The 15,222-nt window shown below is 44.8% G+C and overlaps 1 protein-coding gene across 13 annotated transcripts in view; it reads right to left on the bottom strand.

The window, feature by feature from the left end:
- Tenm4 (teneurin transmembrane protein 4) overlaps window positions 1–15,222 on the bottom strand; it is a 735,641-nt gene that overhangs the window by 69,072 nt on the left and 651,347 nt on the right. For 10 of the 13 annotated variants that reach the window (XM_040728397.1, XM_040728368.1, XM_040728396.1 and 7 more), the window contains 5 exons: window positions 14,094–14,355; window positions 11,341–11,608; window positions 8,947–9,090; window positions 5,883–6,132; window positions 3,629–3,649 (listed from right to left, as the gene is read on the bottom strand). In XM_040728397.1, the coding sequence (XP_040584331.1) occupies window positions 3,629–3,649; window positions 5,883–6,132; window positions 8,947–9,090; window positions 11,341–11,608; window positions 14,094–14,355 (945 nt within the window). The remainder of the gene's footprint in view (window positions 1–3,628; window positions 3,650–5,882; window positions 6,133–8,946; window positions 9,091–11,340; window positions 11,609–14,093; window positions 14,356–15,222) is intronic. The other 3 variants (XM_040728404.1, XM_040728378.1, XM_040728370.1) reach the window with 1 other exon arrangement.

Raw genomic sequence — 15,222 nt, forward strand, 5'->3', positions numbered from 1 at the left:
CCTGGAAATTAGAAGTGGCCTGAACAAAATAACTGAGGTGCTGGGCTCTGCCTATAAGGTCTCTTCAAGTGAGTCCTAGGCACAGCCAGACTTGGGAACCAAGCAGAGCTTCTCAAGCTTCATTGTGCTAAGGAAGCACTTGAAGACATTACTAAACTGCAGAGCTCAGTTCCATAATGCAGAACTTGGCATTTCTGACAGTTCCTGAGCATGCCAGTGCTGCATGCATAGGGCCTGGAGATCTGCTGCAAGCCATACCAGCCTGGAAGGCATGTGGCAGAAGATGGCTGGCAGCAGAGGCTCCATGGACAGGGAGCATTTTCAGGCTCCACAGACTGTGTCTAATCCAAATCTGATGTCCAGGACTCCGAGCAGGATCAGGCACAGAGCTGATCACAGCCCTGCTTCATAGCTTGCTAGAGGAAATGCCAAGGTCTCACGTTTTCTCACTCTGGAAATGTAACTTTGGCTATGGTAGTGTTCCTGAAGTCAGTGAGTTGAAGTCAACACCCCCAACCCCTTTGAGAAGAAGTAGGGAAATTCTTGGTAGGGACTGGGAACTTTGGAGTCTCTTATGACAAAAGATAACTCTCTTCCTACTTCTGAGGGTGAAACTTCCTTTGGTCGCAGAGCAAGAACTCCGTTGAACAAGGGAGCCTTAATTTAACCACTCTGGATGCAGCTCTGACAGAAACTAGTTCATTTTTTTTCCCACCAGTAGTTGAGGTGAGTCCTGGAGCCAGATGGGTGTACTGCTTTGCTACTCTGAGTCTCTGTATTTACATCTGAGAAATGGGGGCAATTGCATCCACTTCAAGGGTTATTGCAAGGATTTTAAAAAACACATAATGAATATAAACCTCTGCATATAGTGTCTGTTCCAATAAAAACTGAGATGGTTAATAAATCGTGGCTTTTTTATTTTTTGAGATACCGTCATCTATCCCAAGGGACCTACAAACTACTGTGTAGCCAAGAATGATCTTAAACTTCTGATCCTCCTTCTTCTGTCTCCCAGGTGCTGAATGACCATGCTCAGTTTCTGTGGTGCTGGGAATCGGACCCAGGATTTCAAGAATACTAACCAAGTACTCCACTGTCTAAGTTATGCCCCAGACCCAAATGGCAGCTTTTAAGTAAATCTGGTGACCCTGAGAACTCTCTAAAATATTTATGTTGCTGCATAATAGGAGAGCTATATATTCTTAACATAATGCTGTCCTGTTAATCTATTTTCCATGACAGTTAGGGGTGCCTTTGAGTCAGTACAATATGTGCAGCTTGATTTGAGGGAGATTATTTTCATGCATACTTCTAAAGCTTCCAACAGTCTTCCTTGACCCCAGAGAAGAAATCATGCAAGAGACAAGGGTGCTTATCTCCTGAGCAGATCCACAGCAACAGTTGCGAAAGTAACTATGGCTGCTGGGAATGCCCAGGACAGCAAGGGGCATGAGGCTTAAAGAGTCAAAGACAGATAAATCTATCCTGGGTGTATACATACACAGGCCAAGGTTCCCATTGAGCCAAATGGTGTTACTGGAAGAAATTGAAGGAATTGACAGATGAAAAGGTAAACTAGAATTTCTTTAGTCCAATATTCAGTAGAGGGCACTGTGAGGCTCAGAGAGAGGAAAGTATTTGCTAATATCCAGGTACCAGTAAAAAAAATCTCAGCTGGAAGCCTTCTTATTATCTCAGGAAAGTGGCTGGCAATGGGTGAGTCCCCCTTCCCACTGTGGTTTCCTTTAGAGATAGGTTTCTCTCACCTAGAAGACATGGGCTGAAAGAAGAGAGGGACCTGGTTTTGATCCCATACTGTGGCTGTATCAAAAGGTCACTGAAGAGGCTGGAAAGATGGCTCAGTAGTTAAGAGCACTTAATGCTCTTCCAGAGGAGCCTGGTTTAATTCCCAGCACCCACATGGCAGCTCAAGCCTGTCTGTAACTCCAGTATCTGATACCCTCACACAGACATACATAAGGGCAAAACCCCCACACACACACAGAGACAACCAGGACTTTTTCAACTGATTGGTGATGTGAATGGAAACCAGAAAAGCTGGCAGGTCAGCCAATGCCACATATCATAAGATTTCCCAGCTGTGTCTGCCAATACCACAGACATGTCCCAGGGGATGTCACCATGGACTGAATGTTAAATGTTAGGTTTTAATTTAAGGTACACATGATGTGTACCTTTGCAATACAGAAATTCAGAGGACAGATCAATGGGCAGTTCAGTGTCATCCATACAAAGCTACTGAACATAGGTTTCAGAGTGAACAAAGAATACTTCTGCACTGGAAAGTGCATTTTCCCCACTGGAGACAGTGTAAACCAGGGAACCAGTTGTGTTTCCATGATTACTTTGCTGTGGTTTAGAGTTTAAGGTTTGACCACTGCTTTTCTTTGTTTTTACTTTTGGTCCCAATTTCTACTGAATTTATCTTCTTATATGTGTCTTCGGTTGTAAGAGGGCTAATTTCCTTTTGGGGGAAAGATGGAGGCATCTTATCATCACGATTATCATAATTATGCTAAGCTGTAATATGCTAATTACAAAACCAGTGTATAGAGACTGTAACAGTTATTAAAACCACTAATAATGTTTTTTCCATAGTAATTTCTGGAACTTCTCTCTGTGCCTAAAAATGCTGAACAGTTTGTAGAGATCCCCTTTTGTTCCTTACAATAATTTTTAATAACTGTAAGATAAAAATAATGAGATGAAGCAGTTATTTCAGGGTAATACCACTGGGAAACTTCACCAGCCTTGTCTGTAAACTGGCTATAATCACAGATGTCTACCTCACAGCGTGGTTCAGACATAAGATGGCATTCATGTGAATTGTCTAACTCTCTGCTATGCAGTAAATATTCTACACATAGGAATTATTACTTAAAATAATATACAACTACACATATTCCTACTGACATATAGTCATATAGAGGTAAATTCAATAATGACTGGTAGTTCAGGCTTTGTCTGTCTTATCACTCTCCCAAAGAATCTTCTTGTATCTCAACCTGGGACCATTCCATGAGTCTTATGTAGATACCCGAGAGTCTTCCCTGTTACTGTGCAAAACATAGCTGTTTGCTCATGGTCAGTTTTCAAATCTACACACTGACACAGCTCTGTGTGAGGACTGTTGTCTGCACCAAGTCACAGTGATGTCCTCTCTGGAAGAGTCTCTGGAGGGGGCCCCTGGCATTCCAAGTGCTCTGACTTCGAGGTCTGGAACCAGTCTGTTTTCATATTCTTCACATCCATAAGATGGAGTCGGCCCTTCTCATCATGATCATTAAACTCACTCAAGTCTAGAGGATGTGCTATTCTAAGGATTAATCAGGCTGTGGCTCTCAGCCTGTTACTGCAGCCTGTCACATCTATACTTGTCCTGACAAGTGCCTCAATTTGCCACAGGTAGAAGGAGTTCAGACCTTCGCCACCTACCCCACCATCATTAGTGGTGTGTTCTAGTTGCAACTGATTATCCCCTATTAGCTTCTAACCACACAGGGTTCCTTTGCCATTGAGCCATCTGAAATTGACAAGTGTGGCTTACCATACAGCATGCAACAAGGCAGGGGAGAGGCAGGAAATTCTCCACTGGTTGGCTTACCTATGTCTGAAATCTTTATTTCTGACAGAAGACAGGAGAGCAGGGAATAGAAGAAAGAATGAGGTGTTAGCAGCAGGGTTAGACGCATTATTAGCAGCCGAAAACTTGACAGCAATGCTACCGTACAACGCTGTAATAAATAAAGACTTAGCAGCCATGACACTGATACATTTTATATTGGATACTCCTTGTCAGTGAGTTCACTTACAAGCAGCTACACATCACAGAAGAAGCCCGGTTCCTCCTGCACCATACTGCTGACTTTGGGAAGTGGGTAGGCCTGATACAGTGTGCTGTCTTAGCAGGGGCTCAGAAGAGATGGGGCAGTTGATTCTCTTCCTTGGACAGATATACACCCAGAGATACACAGGCTTGCTGCTCCAGGTCTCCGCATGTGTGCTTTCCTATGAGAGTTTCAAAATGTGGGGAGCCTACCAAAAGTCTACTTAAAATATGGGATTGGAGAATGAGTGTGATTAGGTAGGGTGTGACACAGAGAAAAAGGCCCAACAGGAAAAGAGTGGAGGAAGATGCTAAGATGACAATATGCTGAGTTTTCTTTCCTAATTTCATTTATTCCTTCTTTCTCCTCTTGCAGTCTTGTGTGATCCTCAACAGTGGTAGGAGGGAGGGAAGAGGGGAGGGAGAGAAATAGGACATCTTATTCGGAGGATATGAAAATGGGAAGCCTCCTTTTGCATGTGAGCTGTCAAATGATATTCATTCAGCAAAGAATAACTTTACAAGATGGAAAAACTCCAACTGTGCCAGGTGACTACTCTTTGGTGGGGCAGAGCTGTGTAGTGGTCTTCTAGATTTGGATTTACCATTTTAGATACTGGACTTTGAACACATACTTTAAATTCCCTGAGCTTGCTTTTCCTTATTTGCTAAAGGTTGATAATAGTTACGACTTCACAGAACTGTCACATTGGTGAACAGTAGGAGCCTAACTGCCCTTCTATACCCTTTGGAGGATGCCCTTACATCTCAAGTCATGCCTTGCTCCTGTGGTTCCAAACCAGGATACGGGCAACTGTTTTACTCCAAGATAGTTGTAAAAAATTTCCTGCAGTTTCTTTTAAAATTGAGAGTGGGTTTCCTTGTCTTTGAAGTGTAGCTTCTCTCTAATTGTAGAGCCCACCTTGTATCAGGGCTTTGGTTCTAAAGAGCGCTGGCTTATGGTGTTGTGGGACATGTGAACACTGCAAACCCTGAGTTTGCATTTGTGTTAATTAAATAAAATCAACCTTGGTTCAGGGGGTGGAGCTAGAAACTTGTTGACTGAAATTAGCCATAGACAGAAATATGGATAGAGAGACACATGAGAAAGAGTAGGATGGGGACCTGGAGTTTTATGCTTCTTTTTGGTTTGGTGGAGAGACTTGTCTCTTGCTGGGTCTCTGGTCAAAAGGAAAGGTTAGCTGCTTGCTTCTTGATTACTCTGAGCTAGCAGGTGTTCACCCCCACATCTGTCTTGCAAGTCTTTGTTGGTAAATAGAATAATAGAGACTTAGTTTAAACCTATATATTTTGACTGCTGCCAAGCTGAGGCCATGGGACCAAAAGTCACTCCAGGCTGCATCCTGAGTGGCTGGTAGGGCATTAACTGCAGGGGCCATGGAGCCACAGATGGTAATTAAAATATCAGATTCATATACAGCCACTAAGCCGACAGAAAGACATCATAGGGACATAGGGAAAAATGCAAAGTTGAGCTGTTCTCTAGCTGAATGGAGGGTTGCAGTGCTCCATCATTTACGGTCAGTACTGAGAGTCTCTCCCTGGGAGGCTCTACTGCACCCACAGAGCAGAGAGGCATAGCCTGCATCAGCCTCGGGCCTCACTTCACCTCAAGCCTGGCCAGACAGAGGTAACTGCTGAGGAACACTAAGGAACAAGGCCAAATGTGGTGACGTTTGCTTGTTGTGCATCCTTTGTTCTTACAAGAAGACCCTTATAACCAAGTCTATCAGTTAAGTGCAGGAAGAAGGTACAATGGCTCCAAGGGGACTAATTTTCAGCTGTCAGCAGCCTTCCACATCATCTGGATGTAAAGGACAACTCACTGTGTCTTCATCTCAGAGCACGGGGAAGGCAGCACCTGATGGAGCTGGGAAGTGGAAAGTCCCATAGTCTGGCAGGTGTGGCTCTGTCCTGTCCTACTTCTCAGGTCCACATAGGTAAGACTGTTTGGCTTCATGATGGCAAGGGCCATTACCAGGAATCATGGGGAAGGTATCCCCTTACATACCTCATCTCCAGGATGTTGGTGACATTTCCAGAGGGGAAGATCCTGCGGATGTAGTTGAAGTCTCCCACATAGAGACTCCCATCAGAGCCACAGGTGAGGGCCACGGGTGCCAGGAGCTTGTTGCCATCAGCAAGGCCATTGCAGCTGGGGCAGGAGATGCTCCTCCTGCGCCCATTGCCCATGATGCTGCCGATGACTGGTGGCTGCTGAGACACGAACTGGTTCTCTCCATTCCCTTTGTGCAGGATGCCTGGGACAAGGAGAGGAGATCCCGATCAGTGAGGGAACAGAGGCTGGGTCCCTCTTCCTTTGGTTGGCCATTGTGATTTTGCAAAGTATATGAGACCTTGGCCAAATCCTTCCAGGCTTGTCTTACTATAGTGAAACCCAGGAGGACCTGAGAGACTCCAGTGTTTACTGACTGAATTCTCACCCTAGAGCTATGAAGGCTACATTCTTATCACTGCTGTGACAGACAGATAAGAAGTGGGCAGCCTAGAGTCTCTCTCTCTCTCTCTCTCTCTCTCTCTCTCTCTCTCTCTCTCTCTCTCTCTCTCTCTCTCTCTGTGCGTGTGTGAGTGTGTGTGTGCATGCAGGGTACATGTGTATGTAGGTGTGTAGGTGTATGTAGGTGCACTTGGAGTCAAGAGGACAACTTCTGTCACCCTTCCTCAGGTGCTATCCTCCTAGTAAGTTTTTGCAGGGCCTCTCATGTCCTTGAACTTGCCAAGTAGGCTAGGCATGTCAGTGATCCCCAGGGATCCTCCTGTCTCCTCCTTTTGAGGGTTTGGATGGCAAGCACATTCTATCGTGCCTGACACTTTAAAACATATATTTTATGTGTATGACTGTTTTGCCTACATGTGTGCCTTGTGCCTGCAGAGGCCAGAAGAGAGCACTTGGAATCCCTGGAACTGAAGTTACAGATGGCTGTGAGCCATTGTGTGGGTGCCAGGAATTGAACCCAGGTCCTGCACAAGAGCATGTGCTCCTAATGACTGAGCCATCTTTCCAGTTCCCAACCTCCTTCTGGCAGTTTTTACTTGTGTTCTAGGGTGGAACTGAGGTCCTTGTGTGTGCAAGACCAACACTTTGTTGCCTGAGCGATCTCTTCAGCCCCAGGGTGCAGCTCTTGACCATTCAGACTATGCATCTCTCTTAGGCTGCTTCCGAATCTGTGTACCTCAGCTTCTTAGGTACACCTACTTGCTTTTCTCTCTTTCCACCAATCCCATTTCAAGTGTAGAGATTGTGTCTTTTTCATTTCTGAATCCCCAGGGTCTAGCATAGAATCTGACACAGAGTAGATACCAATAAATGTTTATAGAAATAAAAAAGGGAAACACAATTTCTGCTCACCAACACACACCCAGGTTTGCCTGGTATTACAGTTGACAGGCTGATCCTACATCTTGTAGAGATCTCCAATATCTTTACTAGTCTTCATGCCCTGGGGCCTCAGTTTCCCACCAACCAAATGAAGGAACTGACCTCAATGTCTTCTCTTCTTTCCCAAGCACCTACACTGTTGCTTCATTCTTGCAATCTTTCTCTCTTCCTCACTAGCCTTGATCTCCCCTTTGTTCCTAAACAGGTACCTTCCTACTTCAACATCTTTTAAGAGAAAAGGCTAGATTCTTCACAGGAGAAAAGTGAGGTATTTGAATCTAGTTTATTTTACTTAACACTATTATCTTCAGTCCTATCCATTTCCCTGCAAATAATGTAATTTTGTTCTTTGTTATGGCTAAGTAAGACTCCATTATGTAAGACATGGTTTCTTTATCTATTCATTTATTGATGGCTTGCTAGGCTGGTTCCTTAATGCGGCTATTGTGAACAGTGTAGCAGCAAATGTGTTACTTAGGCATCTCTGTGGTAGGATGAATTACATTCTTTGGGGTATCTATTCATTTGGTTGTTCTGTTTTTAGTTGTTTGAGGACCTACCATACTGATTTCCATAGCAGTAACAATGACTTACATTCCTGCCAGCAGTGTATAAAGACTCCCTTTCCTGTATCCTCTCTACTATTGTTATTTTCTTTTCTCCATTTTATTTAAAGTTTTAAAAATATAAATATGTACTGTATGTTGGGTGTATTCCCCCTCATACTATGCTCCTGCTCCACAACTGATCTTCTGGATGCTGGCCACTCTGACTGGGGAGAGATGGACTTTCACTGTGTTTGGATTTTCATGTTCTGATGACCAAGGATGTTAAACAATTCTTTCTCACATTTGCTGGTCATTTGTGCGTCTCCTCTGAAATCGTTCTGTTTACTACTGGTCCATGCTACTGATCCTGTACAGTTCTATACTCCCTGATCTGCCCCATGACTCTATTTACTTGTTTCTGTGCCAGCACAACACAGCTTCAGATTTTCATCCTTCTAACTTCATTGTGTCAAGTCCCTTCCTTTGCTTTATCGTTATTTTAAAGACTCAGGGATGTGCACGTCTTTTATTATACATTCTGATTTAATTTTTCAATTTCTTTAACCTTAAACCTGGCATGAGATTGACAAGTATTCCTTCCACTTTTAGAGTAGGCAAGAGCTAAGCAACATCATTACTATGGCTCTTGTCCCATGGCAGAGCATTGTCAGACTGCTCCCAAAGTACATATATGATTGACACCTACTGTTGATCAAGTCTGAAGTCCTAATTTTCTTACCCTGGGCTCCAGTTGCTTATGCCTGAACTTTGGAAGTTCTTCCTTTGACTCCACTCTTAGCTTAAATTACAATGGACCTTCTCTTCAAGTCCTTGTCTTCAGAACTCAGTGACTTGACTCATGCCCCGCCTTCTTAGAGGATCTCCCACTTGATAACCTGGGCTAGTCATAGATCTTCTGGGATGCTGCTCAGGGCTCCTACCTCCATTGTGGCTTTGGTGACCATGAATGAAGTGCTTCTCCTATGCCTCGCTGGTATTTGTTGACAACCATCTGAATGATCACCTTGGAGCCCATGTGTTCACTGTATACATTTTTTGAGGATACATAGGCTAGCAGAGAAGGTGGCACCTTAGCTGAGCTCAAGGGCTTCCATGGTTCCACTCACCACTCTGGATGTTCAGGGCATGGTGCTTATCCAGGCTCCAGCCCCCCAGCTTGGAGGCATCAATTTCATAGCCCTGTAACACTGCTGTCCTTTTCTCCCACAGGATCAGATCTGGGCAGGACTCGTATTCATAACCCACGGAAACTATAGGAACAGAAGAGCAAATGTATATGTGAACAAAACCTCTGCCCTGACCCTTGGTCCTATAGGCAAGGCCTCTGATTATCTTTTGTAGAAGAGAAAAAAGGATCATGCATTTACTTGGGCACTAGAACCATGTGGAATACCAACACAGGGATGCTGGGCCTTAAAAACATTTTTTAGAAGAAGAACAACTGCATATTATTAGGAAAAGTTAAATGTGCCACATACCTTCAAAGGACCCAAGTGAATTGATTCTGGGGAAATAATCCTTTTAAATGTTTTGCATATGTTGTGATGCTATTCATATGTGTATGAGTGTGTGTGTGTGCACGCACACACATATGTGGAGACCACTTGACTTTTACATGCATTTTGAGTATCCAAACTCTAGTCACGCTTGCATTGAAACTGTTTTTACTGTTGGCACCATCTCCCAATCCCGGAAGTAATACGGAAGTAATCTTTAATAAGGAAAGCACCCCCAATAACTCATCAATGCAGCCTTACTTGTGGCAGTAGATAATTGGAGGTGACACAATGTTTAATCAGGTGAGAATCTAATCATGTACAATCCAGAAATATTTACTCAGCCCCTGGCCACCATGGTAATGAAGACCAGCTCATGGCATTGGAAATATTTCAAGAAAGGGGTCCAGTTGAAAGGCTGACTGTTTTGGTCATCTGTGAGTTTAAAAGTTCCTAGGTCCCTAAGCTTGGCTTCTGAGGAAGCCTGGGCAGTGGCCTTGGAAGAGAATCAGCTGAGACAGGCAAGCAGCTTCTGAGCAGCTCCTCTAAAAGGTCGCTGTTTTCCAGCTGGCAATATCTGACCATGTGGTTGAGACAAGAATGAGCATTTGGTCAGCCTCTTTGAGTTGTTCACGGATGCCTTGAAAGATGGCTACCCACCTGCAGCAACAGGGGGGTGGGTTAGAAGATGTCCCCACATCTCTGGCCATGATGATCTCAGCAAATGAGCCCCAGTACTATGACATGGACCTTTTGAAACTGCCTGGTAGGCACTAAATAATCATATCATTGGAGGAGGCTTTAAGGCCTTGGCTTTATTTTTGTAGATGGTAGATAATAGAAGGGAGTATGAATGGTGAGATATGGCATTTCTTCTCCCAGAGAGCTCTTGCATTAGGATGAAAATCCTAATGAAGAGCTGGATGAGTCTAGCTCTGTTCTATCTGTCTGTGTATCCTTGGGGTGTCACCTTAGCATCCTCAAAAGGATGCGGCTGTGAGGATTCATTGTCATACTAATGTGCATGACAGCACAACCATGGAAGAAGAGTTTAAGAGATGCTCTCCTTTTCTTCCTGCCTCCCACCACTCCTACCCTCTCCCTTCTTCCTTTCCTTTCTAAGTGCATCTTGACTTCTCAAGTCCTATCTGTCTTTGCTGGGTAGAGACAACTGAATGAGAATAAGGTTCAAGATGAAGGAATTTGCTGGGCTGTTGCTCCTCAGCCATCTTGGTAGGCATTATGACTGCTGACTGCCCATCTCTGAAGCTCTTGGGACCCTGCTCTAATCTAGAAGTTGAAAGGGGACAGTCATCCTGCAAAGCCCAAGAACCTGGTGAGGTAGCCAACTTCTTCTTCATCCCTAAAGAAGATAGTGAAAATAGTAACAGAGGCAACCTCTCTCGTGGAAGAAAAATCATGAAGACAGCTGGGCATGGTGCTGCACACCTACAATCCTAGCACTTAGTTTATGCTGAATCAGGAAGTTTGTGAGTTCAAGGCCAGTTTGTGCTACACAGAAAAATCTGAAGATACTCTGGGTTACGGAGGGAGGCTCTGTCTCAACAAGTCAAAACAAATATGAGGCCCAAAGCAAAGTTTTGACTTCAGCTCTTATAACTGAAAACATAGAATCAGCCCAACCTTAGCTCCTCTATTTTAATTTTAGAATTCTGCAGGATGGTTGTGGGGCGGCCAGATAACATATGCATGTTGTGTGTTTCTGGCAAACAGTGTATTTTTGCCCATCACAGTGCTTTCCCAGGACTGTTCTGGATCTGTAACAGTTTTCACATGTGGGCTTTGTACAATCCAGGTCTTTCAATGCAACCTTCAAGTTACGGATGGCCACTGAGGTCTTACAGCCCCATTAACCCCTAGGTGGTTTTGACCTAAAAAGAGAAAGGAAGGAAGGAACATCTGTGAAGGAAGCTGCTTCCCTGGTTCTGCTCTGTCTCTGCCAGTGTGTGGAGCCTGTGTCGCAGACACTTAGGGGAGCCTTACCAAAGGCTTCCGAGAGCCCGAACACCTTCTGGTTGTAGACATCTGTCTTGTCCCAGATGAAGTAATAGGATAGGTCAGGGGCTGCAGCAAACCACTTCCTGAAGAGGCGACCCTCGACAGCCACCATGAGGTGGACCTTCATGAGGTTGAAGGGGATGGTGGGGTGTGTGAGGCTGATCCTTAGGACAGACTTGTAGCCAGGTGTGCGGCTGCTCAGGTAGCTCAGCCTCATCTTGCAGCCAGCAATGGTGATTTCCTCTTGTAGGGCCTACAGCACAGACAGATCACAGCAGGGATGTCACTGGAGGTCATGGGGGAAGTGACATCCAAGACCTTGTGGACTTTGGATGTCCAGGGGGCACAGGAGGAAGTGAAAGGGAAGGAGGTGAGGAGGAGAAGGAAGGATAGCAGAGAGAAGATAGGGGGAGGTGAGAAATGAGGAAGAAGGAATAGCCCTGGCCTCCAGGTCAAGTTCCTACCCGGTGTACCTGCATTTACACACTCACCTCCATGAGCCTCGGGCCCCTCCCCTGTGTAAACATGGATGAAGATATTTTATCATGGCCCTGAGAGGACATATAAGATAATGCACATGAGATACTCAACAATGTTCACCTCTAACTCATTAGCTATGCCAGTCAGGAAAACACAAGAATCTGGGAATCTGTACTTCTTTACTGGATCAACACCGGTAAGGCCACATATGCAAAGTGCCCAGCCCATCACTGTCATTAGCAGGACAGTGGCATTGCTGGTACCTAAGGCACAGAGAGCAGGGGTGCCATGTATGTAAATAACTGTCTAGGCTGATACGTGGTTTCAGTCTGAAGCTTTCTTAAAGTGAGATGTAGTTTCAATTGTCCTTTCCAGGAAGGTCAACAGAGACCACACAGGGCTGAACACAACATCATCAGGCAGCACTTGAGGGCCTGGCAAGAACCTGTTCCAGTGTCCCAGTTCATCTCTAGAGAGGTCAGGCTGGCTACATGGAGTTTTCAGTGCATACTAGTTCCCAACTCCAGTGCCTTCCAGAAGAGCAGAGCAGGGAAGACAGCAGGCTCAGACTGAAGATGACAGTCAGTGAATTCCAGATGATCACCCACAAGGCAAATGCAAGGGACTGTCATGAACTTGAAGCTCTGGGCTCTTTCTCAAGAAGGGAACATTAAATCAATCGAGCCTAACACATCCATTCAAGGGACGACGGTGATTTTTACCCCATGTTCACAGAGGAATCACGCCTTTTTCAATCTGTTTATTCCATAGAAGGGTGTAGATTTTTTGTCTATGCTTCTTTCTTGAACACAGGAAATGCTATGGATTGTAAGGGACAATCCACTGTTGTGTCCCAGGCCATAGTTTATAGTTCCAAGCAAAGTAGTCTATACACCCGGGTGAGCCAGGGGCAGCGTTTGAGTGCTGGCCTGATGCTCTCATAAATATTTTCCTTCATTAATGCGCCCATCACAATTTCCACATCCAAGTACTTGAAAAGACTAACCAACAATGGAACTGGGAAAACAAAGAGTTTGTTTTTTATGTGCTTTGCGAGACTAATAATAAGCAAGGTCTGTGTCCCCGCTGAACCTGTAGGCACCTAGCTCAGAGAGCACTGGAAAGAGGGTGTGACCTTGACCCTCGTTTGTCCCACAGTCCCTGCTCCTGGGAAAAGATGTCTGGCTGGAGCTGAGGCAGGGAGGTGTAACAAATTACTTCTCTCCAGCAAGTTCTGTCTCTACTGCTGACAAGCATTTCATACAAAAGGTCAGCCTGGCCATTGAGATGGGAGACAGGCACTGAATCTCTGAGAAGGAGTACGATGAGAATTCAGAAACGGTTGTTTCCTTACTGGGAACTGGCGTTGGAAACTGCTCATCAGGGCACACTCAATGAGACATGTTTGCTCATCTAGGCGTGAAATACACACACATAAATGTATAAGCACTCTATTCACCAGCACAGGGCAACCCATTAGCATGCATGTTGCTGGAGGGCTCGTTAGGCAGGCAGGTGACCTGGGCCTCTCTGGGCTTCGGCGCCACCATTTCCCCTGTGCCTTGGGCCTTCCTTTCTGCCTAAAGACATCAGACTGGGGATGATGGAGGAGATCCAACCCAATATGGTTTTGCTCAGCAAAGAATCCATCTTCATTTTCATCAGATTAAAATACATTTTTCTCAATTACTCCCCTTTAATGATAATTAAGTAAAACATTTGTGTGTGTAGATTTGATCCAAAGCAATCCTTAATTGGCATGAAGGCAGCATGTGTTAAATAATCTTAGTAATAATAATAGCTAAAATTTATCGAGCACTTAGTAGGTGTCAGACACTGCGTTAAGTACCTCATGTTGCATTTTTCTTATTTACTCTTTATTAAAATGCTTACTAGCTGGGATCCCATGGCTTATTCCTATTCATAGAAACTATTATTATAAATGCTTTTAGCAGAGGAGTGAGACTCTGAAAGCTGAGGAGGAGCAAAGTAGAGTGAACAGGATGGCAGAGTAGGAAGAGCCAAGGAGTTTATTGTAAACTCCTGGTGTGCCAGGCAGATTGTAGGCATGCACCAGTCTTTAGCATGTAAGACAGGCCGCATATCATGATGCCATATCTGTACAGCCCTGGGGTTTGACCCTTGGGTTCTCACCCAGGCCTGTACAGATGTTTTCTTGCTCTCAATCATCTCTGAGATTGTCCTCTGTCCCCAGATAAAAGAAAAGAATGGCCTGACATCATCAAGAAACCGAGTACCTGGATTTCTGGGACAATGGGACCTTTCTCAGCACAGGAGCTTGCGAAGGATGTCAGTGGGGATGGAGACACCACAGGGTTGGGGCGGGCGAAGTTGCTCAGGTCACAGCTGGGAATCTCATTCTCCTCGTGTCTCATGATGATGGTTTCCATGACAAAAAAGCGGTCCCAGGGTAGCCAGAGGGTATGCTCTTGTGTGATGAAGGGTGCCCGTTCGAATCTCAAGATGATGGAGATGCCGCCATTTGTGACAAGGTCAAAACTGCAAGTGGGGACAGTATCAGAAGGGAGAAGATGATGATGATGAGAACAATGAGATACTGGAAGGTGAGAAAAATCACAGGAAGGGGCTGAGTACTTGGTTGAGGGCTACTTTAACATCCAGAGACTGGACTACAGCTACAAATAGTGACAATGACTTCAGAAACCATTAGTTGTTGCTATAAAATGATTGGTCAGGGAGGGTTTACAGATGCCAAATTAAGCACAGCACCAGGGGCTACTTAGCAGGACCCAGGGCAGCTGGTGAGCCTCTGCTATGGAGCTCCTGGTGCTGTCACTGAGTCAGAGCCAAAGCTCACTAAGGAACCAGCAGGATGAGACTGAATAAGTACTACCTGGGCATTGGGAACCCTGAATCCAGTCTTTACTGCCATGAATGGACAGTATAGCCCTGAGTAAAACAGTCAGCCTCTTTGAGCTTTAGATTTCTCATCTACAAAACCCAAGTTTCATGTGGATTACTTTTCTGTATGTGTGCATGTGTATGCACATATACTGCCAGTGTATGTGTATATATGGAGATCACAGGTTGATATGATTGTCTTCTTCAATTGTTTCTGTACATTATTATTATTGATGTTGTTAATTGATGTAGCTCTCTCTCTCTTTTAAAATTAAAAAAACTTTAATACAGGGTCTGTCTATAGTCCTGGCTGTTCTGGAGCTCATTATGTAGACTAGGCTGGCCTTGAACTCAGAGATTCTTCTCCTGCCCCCAAGTGCTGGGATTAAAGGCATGTGTCACCATGTGCGGGCACTGAGACAAGTCTCTTACTGAACTGAAAGCTTGCAGTTTTGTCTGGACTAGCTGGTCAGTAAGTCCCTGGGATTCATGTGTCTCTACCTC

This window comes from Mesocricetus auratus, unplaced genomic scaffold, assembly GCF_017639785.1.
Source record: "Mesocricetus auratus isolate SY011 unplaced genomic scaffold, BCM_Maur_2.0 Super-Scaffold_4256, whole genome shotgun sequence".
NCBI classification, from domain to species: domain Eukaryota; kingdom Metazoa; phylum Chordata; class Mammalia; order Rodentia; family Cricetidae; genus Mesocricetus; species Mesocricetus auratus.